The 12,664-nt window shown below is 47.6% G+C and overlaps 1 protein-coding gene across 1 annotated transcript in view; it reads left to right on the plus strand.

The window, feature by feature from the left end:
* Positions 1 to 12,664, plus strand: part of ryr1b (ryanodine receptor 1b (skeletal)) — a gene marked incomplete at both ends in the record, with an annotated part of 143,409 nt that overhangs the window by 51,882 nt on the left and 78,863 nt on the right. The window contains 14 exons of the mRNA XM_080547334.1: positions 557 to 765; positions 1,156 to 1,502; positions 2,203 to 2,335; positions 3,253 to 3,413; positions 4,037 to 4,202; positions 5,501 to 5,587; positions 6,137 to 6,363; positions 7,228 to 7,672; positions 8,386 to 8,925; positions 9,226 to 9,426; positions 9,836 to 9,947; positions 10,550 to 10,693; positions 11,324 to 11,597; positions 12,403 to 12,523. Of these exons, the coding sequence (XP_080403460.1) occupies positions 557 to 765; positions 1,156 to 1,502; positions 2,203 to 2,335; positions 3,253 to 3,413; positions 4,037 to 4,202; positions 5,501 to 5,587; positions 6,137 to 6,363; positions 7,228 to 7,672; positions 8,386 to 8,925; positions 9,226 to 9,426; positions 9,836 to 9,947; positions 10,550 to 10,693; positions 11,324 to 11,597; positions 12,403 to 12,523 (3,167 nt within the window). The remainder of the gene's footprint in view (positions 1 to 556; positions 766 to 1,155; positions 1,503 to 2,202; positions 2,336 to 3,252; positions 3,414 to 4,036; positions 4,203 to 5,500; positions 5,588 to 6,136; positions 6,364 to 7,227; positions 7,673 to 8,385; positions 8,926 to 9,225; positions 9,427 to 9,835; positions 9,948 to 10,549; positions 10,694 to 11,323; positions 11,598 to 12,402; positions 12,524 to 12,664) is intronic.

Consider the following 12,664-nt stretch of genomic DNA (forward strand, 5'->3'; position numbering starts at 1 on the left):
ATCCTCCTTTCCTTGAGGTAAAATCACCGATCTGATATTATATGATCGGTTGACCACAATGCAGTGTAATGCTCGCCAAATCCAATCATGTTAGCTCAATGATTACTACAGTAAGGAAAGGAGGAAGGAGGGATGCATTGGCACATAAGAGAATATCACTAGAACAGCCATGAGTGAGTAAAGAGAAAAGTTATGTCTTTGCACTCAATCAATTTTCAGGACCCTCCTTTCATGACTTTTCCTAGATATGTGCGTTCTACCACCCAGTATCCTTACATTTTCTAAATCACATCCGGATAAGCTAGTATAAAGCTATTTAGCTGGTTTTCTGTGTAGGAAGCAGGCCAATTTACAAGACGGACAACTACTTGTTGTTGTGTGTAAATAGCAGCTTGAGCATTAAAGAGGGGGTCATTTAGTAGGTAAAAAAGGCACGGCTGTTCTAGTGATATAACAATATAGAGTGAATTCAGAACCACCATCATCTAAAGTCTTTCTTTGCTCAGTTGCTGAACTGATCCCAGATCACTGTTGTACTGATGTCCTGTCTCCCCAGGCTTCATCCCGGTGTGCACCCTGGGCCTGTCCCAGGTGGGCCGGATCAACCTGGGCCAGAACGTCAGCAGCCTGCGCTACTTCGCCATCTGCGGCCTGCAGGAGGGCTTTGAACCCTTCGCCATCAACATGAAGAGGGACATCACCATGTGGTTCAGCAAGAGCCTGCCGCAGTTCGTGCCTCTGCCCTCCGACCACGGCCATATCGAGGTACAGCAGATCCCCGTCTCAGAAGATTGTTCTGGAATGTTCTCCTGCCATCTCAGTTCCCCTGACTTTAACACTAGAACAGCCGTGCCTTTTTCACCTACTATAAGAGCCGCCTCGGGGGTCAAATGACCATAGTCTTTACAATGGGAAGCTGCTACTTACATACAATGTAACCACTGGTTGGCCGCTTGTAAATTAGCCTGCCCTCCTACACAGAAAAACGGCAAAATAGCTTTATACTAGCTTATCCTGATGTGATGTAGAAAATGTAAGGATACTGGGTGGTAGAACGCACATATCTAGGACAAGTCATGAAAGGAGGGTCCTGAAATTTGATCTGGTGCACAGATATAACATTGTTCTTCTTCTACGTGGTATGTCCTCTCCCAGGTGTCCCGTGTGGACGGGACAGTGGACAGCGCCCCCTGTCTGAAGCTGACCCACAAGACCTTCGGCTCCCAGAACGCCAACACGGACATGCTGTTCCTCAGGCTGAGCATGCCCGTGGAGTTCCACGAGACCTTCAAGTTTCCGGCCGGCACCACTCCCCTCACCCGCACCCTGACCATCCCGGAGGACCAGGTCCTGGAGGTGGAGCCCGACTCGGAGTTCGAGGTGCTGAAGAAGTCGGCCAGTCGTAAGGAGCAGGAGGAGAAGGAGCCGTCGGTGGCCAAGGAGGTCCCGGGAGCCAAGGAGAACGAGAAGGACACGGTCTCAGAGAAGGGGAAGAAGATCGGGTGAGAAGTGGACTGTCTGGACTAGAACAGCCGTGCCTTTTTACTTACTAAAAGAGCCGCCTCAGGGGTCTCTTTTCCAATGCTAACCTGCTATTTACACACAACGACCACTAGTTGGCCGCTTGTAAATTGCCTTCCTACACAGAAAAACGGCAAAATAGCTTCATACTAGCTTATCCTGATGTGATTTTGAAAATGGAAGGATACTGGGTGGTAGAACGCACATATCTAGGAAAAGTCACGAAAGGAGGGTCCTGAAATTTGATTGAGTACAAAGATATAACATGTTTTTTTACTCACTCAAATGACCCCTCACGGCTGATTAAGTGCTAGGGAGAAAAAGAGAAAAAAGCATTAGAAAGAAGGACACTTAGCTTCATGGGTAGCAGGCAGAAAGGGAACCTAGTGCGGGGTGCCGAGAAGCTTCTGAGCTAGTGAAAGAAATTAGAAGTATCCAATGTTACTGTGAGGTAGTGAAATATCTCAAACAATCAGAATGTTAATAATAATAATAATAATAATTATTATTATTATTATTTAAAATAAATAAATAAAAATATTTAAATGTTTTATATATATATTTTTTAATAATGATAATGATAATTCATTGCATTTACATAGCGCTTTTCCGGGGCTCAAAGACGCTAAATGTGTGTGTATTGGGATGTGTGTGTGTGTGTGTGTGTGTATGTGCCCCCAGGTTCTTCTCCAAAGCAGCAAAGAAGGCCGCTACGTTCAACCCCCCCCCTGCCCCCCCCCTGGTGCCTCGCCTGGGGGAGGATGTGGTCCCTGACGACAGAGACGACGTGGATATCATCCTCAACACCACCACTGTGAGCTCCACACCCTAACCCTCTCATAACCACACCTCAACACCCTAACCCTCTCATAACCACACCTCAACACCACCACCGTGAGCTCAACATCCTAACCCCAACCCTCTCATAACCACACTAACACCCTAACCCCAACCCTCTCATAACCACACTAACACCCTAACCCTAACCCTCTCATAACCACACTAACACCCTAACCCCAACCCTCTCATAACCACACTAACACCCTAACCCCAACCCTCTCATAACCACACTAACACCCTAACCCCAACCCTCTCATAACCACACCAACACCCTAACCCTAACCCTCTCATAACCACACCAACACCCTAACCCTAACCCTCTCATAACCACACCAACACCCTAACCCTAACCCTCTCATAAGCACACCAACACCCTAACCCTCTCATAAGCACACCTCTCACATCACCTTGGCCTTAACTGGAATATCATGTCAGTGTTCGAGACTGTGTTCACAATGTTTGAATCTAAAATGACTCAGTCACAGTTACAGTAAAGTGCTTCTTATTAATGTTAATCTAGACCTCAGTCTCTCAGTATGTTAGTCAGTGTTAGTTCCTTAAAGTGAAGCTACAAGATATCGCGACTATTTCTGTCTTTTTTTTAAACCCCAGTTTCCGGATGGTCAGTGTGTAGTTTGTAGTGTAATACAGGATGGTCAGTGTGTAGTTTGTAGTGTACAGGATGGTCAGTGTGTAGTTTGTAGTGTAATACAGGATGGTCAGTGTGTAGTTTGTAGTGTACAGGATGGTCAGTGTGTAGTTTGTAGTGTAATCTAAAGTATGAATTCAATCACTGTCTTTCTTCATTCAGCCTCAGAATCACTTTTATAACAAGTCATAATTATGTGATATAATAAGTGCCTTTTATTTCCTGTTGTTTTCTGTTTGCAGTATTACTACTCTGTACGGATCATCGCTGGGCAGGAGCCCACGGGGGTGTGGGTTGGCTGGGTCACCCCCGACTACCACCAGTACGACCCCAACTTTGACCTCGCCAAAGTGCGCAATGTGACAGTTACTGTAGGGGATGACAAGGGTAACATCCACGACAGGTCAGTCTGATCATAGACCACAGGGGAACTAAATGTTGTTCATGTACACGCAGGTGTGATTTATTCATTTACATTTGTATGTTTTGCAGACAGTTTGCAATAGACCTATCGCTAAGCCACGCCCCAGAATAGAAATTGTCCAATCATATCACAGCAAAAGTCACTACAGGCAGAAAACTTGGACAAACAACTCGCTAATATCTGATGGTGAAAAGCTTCTAGATGAAATGTTCTTGTAATCTTTAAAAAAACATGTCTATTACTTGCTGTGGTAAATCATACATTTGCCAACTCCCGCCATTGTAAGTCATTGAATGTCATTCAGTCACGGTCAGTCAGTCACTGTCAGTGAAGCGTTGTTTGTTTGTCTGAGTTTTCAAAGGGGGCGTGGCTTAGCGATAGGTCTATTGCAAATGTAACAGAATAAATTATCCTTGCACATATACAATGTATGTTCTGTGCTCTAGATAGTAATGTAACAGTGTGTATATATGTTCTATGCTCTAGATAGTAATGTAACAGTGTGTATATGTTCTATGCTCTAGTCTAGATAGTAATGTAACAGTGTGTATATATGTTCTATGCTCTAGATAGTAATGTAACGGTGTGATCTCTCCCTGTAGTATGAAGCACAGTAACTGCTACATGGTGTGGGGAGGCGACATCGGCAACTCCACCCAACAGTCTCGCTTCAGTCAGGAGGACCTGGTGATTGGCTGCCTGGTTGACCTGGCGACAGGCCTCATGACCTTCACCGCTGACGGCAAGGAGATCAACACCTTCTACCAGGTGAAGGGAGAGGGCGTGACGATGGGAGGTAGCACAGCAGGGGACACAGAGGGGAGGGCATGGCAAAATAATACGCTGGTAAAGTTACTGCATTATAATCAAAGAACACCCTGACAATGAAGCTGCCTGGAGACCGTTTGTATTGGAAGCTCCATAAGTGATGAGTAAATAAAGCTGTTTTAGCTATTTTTATAGCTGGATAAAATAGATATACAGTATTTAAGCGTTATGGAACGAGAAGCCGTGGTATATGGTGGATATCGGCACAGCTAGCGGGGTGGTTAGTTATATATACACCCCCTAGCTGTGCCGATATCCACCATATACCACGGCTTCTCGTTCCATAACGCTTTTATACAACAGTTACCACATTTATCTATCAATATTTCACAAAAGAAAGACAAGACACACTTTTAATTAATGTATTTTAATGGAACTATGTTTTATTGTAAGTGTGTTCATCCCCTGAACAGTTGTTTATCGGTTGCACCGATAAACAACTGTCTTTTCTAGACACTCAAAGACGCTTTACAAACTGAAAAGATCGAGTAGTAATAATAAAAATACACCAAAAATAAATAAAAGAAAGTATAGGGGCCTAATGAAGGTAGTGCTGGGGTCACATGGGGAGGGGAGGGGGAGAGGGTTAACTGGTGAAGGCGAGCTTGATGAGGTGGGTTTTGAGGGCCTGTTTAAATGTTGGCAGTTATAGCACTGAACACTTCTCTGAGTCTCTCCGGTGATATTCCATCTGACCAGCGCCACACGTCTGCCATTACTGTGCACAGATCAGACAGACTGACCTCTACTGCTCTTTAAAACTCTTAGCTAGAACCACCAAACCAACTTGTATATATGCAGACACACTCAATCTAATTCTCTTTAAAAACAGCTTTTTGAGTAACTATTGAAAGGTATATCATTTCTGGATATTATATTTCATTCTATTTTTGGTAAGGCACAGTGTTTGCACACTGTATCGCAGTAGCAAAATTGTTACCTATCTTATTTAGGCCATAGCTATCTTATTATAGCCGGTTTAGAACTGGACCCCGGATGACCCCGAAGACGTCTGCCACATCGGTCCATCGTTCCAGAGCTCTACTCTCTCTACTGTAGGTGGTGATCTGATTCTCTCTATCTATGGAGGCAGGTGCCTCTGTGGAGGTGTGGAGGTGTGTGTGAGAGGCTCAGTCCCTGAGGTGATCTGTGGGAGTGGGCTGTCTGTGTGTTGTGGAGCTCTGTGTGTTGTGTTGTGTTGTGTTACGGAGGTGTAAGACGAAGGTGTTCTGCTGCAGGTGGAGCCCAACACCAAGCTGTTCCCCGCCGTCTTCGTACAGCCCTCCAGCCAGAACCTGCTGCAGCTGGAGCTGGGGAAGCTCAAGGTCAGAACCCGCCTCAGAACCCGCCTCTCCCACCTACATAGTTACAATAACATCATCCACTTCATATTGTTTCAGTTCTGCTCCCTTTTTTTTTCTACTTTTGTGGTCTTGCCCTCTCGGGAAAGAGTAACCTTTCTATTCCTACTCTCTCTCGCGCCTCCCCCGACTCTCAATATTAGTTCATCAGTTCATTTTTGCTTTCAGTCGGAAGTTGTTTTGATTTCGTTCACTCTCTCTCACTCTCTCTGTCTTTCTCTTTTCTCTCTGTCTGATTACTCCCCCACCCCCCCCCCCTCTCTTTTTCTCTGTCTTATTACTCCCCCCCACACACTTTTTGTCTTCTGTAATCAGAACATAATGCTTTCTAGTAACCTTTCTATTCCTATTCTCTCGCGCCACCCCAACTCTCAATATTAGTTCATCCGTTCATTTTGCTTTCGGTTGGAAGTTGTTAGGATTTCTGACACTCTCTCTCACTCACTGTCTTTCTCTTCTCTCTGTCTTACCCCCCCCCCCCCCCCCCCCCCTCCGTTTCTCTCCTGTCATCAGAACATCATGCCCATCTCGGCCGCCATGTTCCGCAGCGAGAGGAAGAACCCTGTCCCCCAGTTGCCCCCCAGGTTGGACGTCCAGATGCTGACCCCCGTCATCTGGAGCCGCATGCCCAACCACTTCCTCAACCCGGAGGTGGGGAAGGTCAGCGAGAGGCTGGGCTGGATGGTGGAGTGCACGGAGCCTCTCATCATGATGGCGCTCCACATCCCTGAGGAGAACAGGTCAGGCCCAGTAATACTGGATGCTATGGTGCACTGGGTTGGATTGGGGGCGGGGGGGTGGGGGTAAGACCCTGCAACATACCAGTGTCATGTCCTTGTGTACTTGTACATCAAGCCTCACGCTACGGAAAAAGGAGATAGGCCCCTGCCCCCTAAGGGCCGTTAGGCTCCAAAACCATCGGTTCTCAAGGCTACTGAGGAGGGGTAGAGGGACTAGTCCCCAAAATGAGAATTCATAAATGATTAGTTATAAATCTTAAAAAATAGTTTAGGATGAATGAAATAAAAATTTTTGCAAGAAGACTAAAAAACACCCATACATTTTGACCGTAACATTATTTTCAATTATACAACAGTTAGTTCGACCAAGTAATTTGGACAAGAGGCATTCCATGAGTGCCGATATACAGTATAACAGCACTGGGACTTTTAACTATATGTATCACTCCGCCGCACAAGTGTTCTATTGTTTGTGTTCAGGTTACTAGGCAACAGTCCAGTTGAAGTTCAGTTGCGGAACTATTTTTTGTTGGCGGAGCCAAAATAAATGATTAAATAAACAAACAAATCATAATCTGTTGTCGCTTATTACTGTTAACTAATAAATGGCGCTGTAGAACTGTTGTATAAAAGCAATATCACACTCGAGGTCGTGCTGTTATACTGAATATACCTGCAGCCTCGTACCTACGACCGAATCACAGCCGTGCTGATATTCAGTATAACAGCACCCCCTCTCGTGTGATATTGCTTAAAAATTGTGTAGGATGAATGAATAAAAAATACTATTTTTGCAAGTGTTTATAGACAAATGAAGACTTAAACCATCCATCAATCTCTCTCTGTGTGTCCTCTCTCCCCCAGGTGTATCGATATCCTGGAGCTCTCGGAGCGACTGGACTTGATGAAGTTCCACTTCCACACCCTGATGCTCTACTGCGGCGTGTGCGCGCTGGGGAACAACCGCGTGGCTCACGCTCTGTGCAGCCACGTGGACGAGTCCCAGCTGTTCTACGCCATCGAGAACACCTACCTGCCCGGCCCGCTGCGCAGCGGCTACTACGACCTGCTCATCAGCATCCACCTGGAGAGCGCCAAGCGGGCGCGGCTGGGCACCAACAGGGAGTTCATCGTGCCCATGACGGAGCAGACCCTCAGCATCACCCTCTACCCCGACGCAGAGAAGGCCCACGCGCTGCCCGGGGTGGGGCTCACCACCTGCCTGCGGCCCAAGCTGCATTTCTCCGCCATCAACTTCGTGGGGACGGACCCTGACCTGTACACCCTCAGCCCCGTCTTTCCCTTGCAGGTAATAGGACTCGTTTTTACTTGTTTGGGTTTTTCTCTATACACCAGGGTTCCCACGGGTCCTTGAAATCCTTGAAAGTTTGTGAATTTTAAAAAATATATAGACAGTTCCTATTATATACATTCTCATCTAGATCTGTCTCAAACTATGCCGTGTTGGGTCCTTGAATTTGAGGGAATTTAGTCTTTGGGGAAAGTCCTTGAAAGGTGCTTGAATGTGATGTTTCAGAAGGTGTGGGAACCCTGACACACATATAATAATAAAATCGAACATGAAATTCAAAGAAAGTATTAGACATTGTACAGAGGAAGACAAACGACTCATAACATGTTAACAGTAGAACAGCCGTGTCTTTTTACCTACTAAAAGAGCCGCCTCTTTACAATGCTCAAGCTGCTATTTACACACAACGACCACTAGTTGGCCGCTTGTAAATTAGCCTGCTTCCTACACAGAAAAACTGCAAAATAGCTTTATACTAGCTTATCCTGATGTGATTTTGAAAATGTAAGGATACTGGGTGGTAGAACGCACATATCTAGGAAAAGTCATGAAAGGAGGGTCCTGAAATCTGATCGAGTGCAAATATATAACTTTATTCTTTACTCATAGGGGTCAAATGACCACTCATGGCTGTTAAATGACTAGACTGGTGTTAAGTTAGAGTCTGTAGTGTTGTTTTTAACACGTCCCTCCTTTTGCTTCCCTGTCAGCCGCTGAAGACGAAGGCCTTGGGCATGTTGACGGAGGCGGTGCTGGACGGTAGCCAGGCCGTGAGAGACCCGGTAGGGGGCAGCGTGGAGTTCCACTTCGTGCCCATCCTCAAGCTCATCAGCACCCTCCTCATCATGGGCATCTTCAACGACGAAGACGTCATGCACATCCTCAAGATGATCGACCCCAACGTCTTCGGGAAAAAGGAGGAAGAGGAAGAGGGAGAGAAGGCAGAGAAGGAAACCAAAGAAGGGGAGAAAGTGAAAGAGAAGGGGGAGGAGGAGGCGGAGGTAGAACCTGAGGATGAAGGAGTGGGAGATGAGGAAGAGGACGAACTTAAAGACCTGGAGAAGGAGGAGGGAGCGGAGGATGAGGCAGAGGAGGAGGGAGGCGCTGACGCTAAGCTGTTGAAAGTGGACGGAGAGAAGGAGGGAGAGGAGAAGGAGGCTGAGGCGATAGAGAAAGAGCTGAAAGAGGAGGAGGAGGGTCCGGAGGAAGGGTTACTTCAGATGAAGCTGCCGGAGTCTGTCAAGCTGCAGGTCAGAGTCTCTCACACCTGTTGCGACGGCTGTGGCGCAGGAGGTAGAGCTGCCGTCTAATGATCGCAAGGTTGGCAGATTGGCGGTTCGAGCCCCGGATGTCGAAGTGTCCTTGGGCAAGACACTGAACCCCAAAATTGCTCCCAGTGAGCGGGCCGGCGCCTTGCATGGCAGCTTGCCGCCATTGGTGTGTGAATGTGTGAATGGGTGAATGAGAGGCCGTTGTACTGTTTTTCACTCTTTGTGTATCCACTTCCTCTCTGTTTGTCTTCCCCCCCTCTCTCTCTCTTCCTCCCTCAGATGTGCACCCTGCTGCAGTACTTCTGTGACTGTGAGCTGAGGCACAGGGTGGAGGGCATCGTGGCGTACTCAGACGAGTTTGTGAACAGCGTGCAGACGAACCAGCGCATGCGCTACGCCGAGCTGATGAGAGCCTTCACCATGAGCGCCGCGGAGACGGCACGGAAGACCCGCGAGTTCCGCTCACCACCCCAGGAACAGGTACACCAACTACACTACCCATAACACCACATCAACACATTCACCCCAGGAACAGGTACAACCACTACCAAGAATGCTCACCATAATAACTCATCTAGTATAACTGAGTGACAGTTGTTTTAGGGGGTTTCTTAATTACTAAGAAAATCCCCAAATCGACTGTCACCCAGATCAGGAACACTCTCCAGGAGGGAGGCGTGAATGTGTCAGTAACTGGCAGAGACGTCCAGCTCAGGTTACCGTTCACTAACATATACCTACAGAGTCTGCAGAGGCCTGGAAACTGCTTTACTGCAGACAGATCAGATGAATATGATCATGTAGAGGGATCACAGACAGATCAGATGAATATGATCATGTAGAGGGATTACAGACAGATCAGATGAATGATGTTCTTCTGTTCTCTCAGTTGATTCTGTTGACCAACTTCAAGCACGGTCCAGAGGAGGAGGACTGCCCGGTGCCAGAGGAGGTCCGAGACACACTGCAGGAGTTCCACAACGACATCCTGCTGCACTGCGGTCAGTCAGCCAGTCAGCCAGTCAGTCAGTCAGTCAGTCAGTCAGATATCCTGCTGCACTGCGGTCAGTCAGCCAGTCAGCCAGTCAGTCAGCCAGCCAGTCAGCCAGTCAGTCAGCCAGCCAGCCAGTCAGTCAGCCAGTCAGCCAGCCAGTCAGCCAGTCAGTCAGCCAGTCAGTCAGCCAGTCAGTCAGTCAGTCAGCTAGCCAGTCAGCCAGTCAGTCAGCCAGTCAGTCAGCCAGTCAGCCTGTCAGCCAGCCAGTCAGTCAGTCAGTCAGCCAGTCAGTCAGCCAGTCAGCCAGTCAGTCAGCCAGTCAGTCAGCCAGTCAGTCAGTCAGTCAGTCAGTCAGCCAGTCAGCCAGTCAGTCAGTCAGGGAGTCAGTCAGTCAGACAGTCAGTCAGTCAGTCAGACATCCTGCTGCACTGCGGTCAGTCAGCCTCTGAGTCACATCTCAACATTCATTACTTTATCCCCATATTTCCATATATTGAAAGGATGTGATTCAGTGCTGCCTATCATCCTCAGCCTACTCTACACATACACAGGGTGCAGGGTATCTGAAGGGATCTTCTATTCACCTCTCTGTCTGTTCCTCTGTTTCAGGCGTGCACATCGAGGAGGAGGAGGAGGAGGAGGAGGTGGACACCTCCCTCAGGGGCCGGCTGGTCAGTCTGGTGGACCGGGTCAGGAACCTCCGCAAGAAGAAGGAGGAAGAGGTGCCGGAGGAGGTGGAGGAGGTCAAACCCAGTAAGAACTGTTCATGACTGACACTAAAAGCTTTTTAAAACCCCAATGATGTCAATTTGACCCGAACAGTGCCAAAGGCACCAAAAAGTGAACATCACAAGGGTTAAACAATAGACCTATCGCTAAGCCACGCCCCAAAATAGAAATTGTCCAATCATATCACAGCAAAAGTCACTACAGGCAGAAAACTCGTTAATATCTGATGGTGAAAAGCTTCTAGACAAAATATTCTTGTCATTCTGGTCAAAACATGTCTATTACTTGCTGTGGTAAATCAGAAATCAGAAATTTGCCAACTCCCGCCATTGTAAGTCATTGAATGTCATTCAGTCACTGTCGGTCAGTCAGTCACTGTCCGTGAAGCGTTGTTTGTTTGTCTGAGTTTTCAAAGGGGGCGTGGCTTAGCGATAGGTCCATTGACACAAGTATGTCTGATACTTGATTCTTCTCCTAAGGCCAGATATCTTAAAAACCTAATTCTTCTCCTAAGGCCAGATATCTTAATAACCTAATTCTTCTCCTATGGCCAGATATCTTAATAACCTAATTCTTCTCCTAAGGCCAGATATCTTAATAACCTGATTCTTCTCCTAAGGCCAGATATCTTAATAACCTGATTCTTCTCCTAAGGCACGCTACAGGAGCTCATCTCCCACACCATGATCCACTGGGCCCAGGAGTCCTTCATCCAGAACCCAGAGCTGGTGCGTCTGATGTTCAGTCTGCTGCACAGGCAGTACGACGGGCTGGGGGAGCTGACCCGGGCGCTGCCCAAGGCCTACGCCATCAGTGGCGTGTCGGTGCAGGACACCATGGACCTGCTGGAGTGTCTGGGGCAGATCCGATCGCTGCTCATCGTCCAGATGGGCCCCGAGGAGGAGAGGCTCATGATCCAGAGTATCGGGTCAGTGTGTGATCAGAGTATCGGGTCAGTGTGTGCAGAACATCATGATGGGGCGGCTGTGGCGCAGGAGGTAGAGCTGCCGTCTAATGATCGCAAGGTTGGCAGATCGGCGGTTCGAGCCCCGGCTGGCCACATGTCGAAGTGTCCTTGGGCAAGACACTGAACCCCAAATTGCTCCCAGTGAAGGTGCTATATAAGTGCAGTCTGATCCAGAGTGTCGGGTCAGTGTGTGGTCCAGAGTATGGACCTATCGCTAAGCCACGCCCCAAAATAGAAATTGTCCAATCATATCACAGCAAAAGTCACGACAGGCAGAAAACTCTGACAAACAACTCGCTAATATGTGATGGTGGAAAACCTCTAGACGAAATATTCTTGTCATCTTTAAAAAACATGTCTATTACTTGCTGTGGTAAATCAGAAATCAGAAATTTGCCAACTCCCGCCATTGTAAGTCATTGAATGTCATTCAGTCACGGTCGGTCAGTCAGTCACTGTCAGTGAAGCGTTGTTTGTTTGTCCGAGTTTTCAAAGGGGCCGTGGCTTAGCGTCCATTGGGTCAGTGTGTGGTCCAGAGTATCGGGTCAGTGTGTGATCAGAGTATCGGGTAGGTGTAGGTGCAAAGGTAGTAGTGTAAACAGCAGTAGTGCAAAGGTTAAAGAGTGATCACATTGACCAGGGGTGTGTTCAACCAGCAGTGTGGGGATGGGGGGGTCATTATCAATGTACCCCGTGCTTATGTCCAGGAAGGAAACACAAGCCACTAGTGAGGTCATCTCATTATTGTTTTCCTTGTCTTCTCTAGGAACATCATGAACAACAAGGTGTTCTACCAGCACCCTAACCTGATGCGGGCGCTGGGCATGCATGAGACCGTGATGGAGGTGATGGTCAACGTGCTGGGCGGGGGCGGAGACTCCTCCAAGGTACTGTCCATGTCAATAACACCACTCTGTGTGTCGCACTGCTTTCAATGGAAGTGGGGTAGATTTTGTACAGTATAATCTCATAACCCCCCTCCCCACCATCTGTGTGTGTGTGTGTGTGTGTGTGTGTGTGTGTGTGTG

This window comes from Nansenia antarctica (assembly GCF_963989245.1).
Source record: "Nansenia antarctica genome assembly, chromosome: 17".
Lineage (NCBI taxonomy): Eukaryota > Metazoa > Chordata > Actinopteri > Argentiniformes > Microstomatidae > Nansenia > Nansenia antarctica.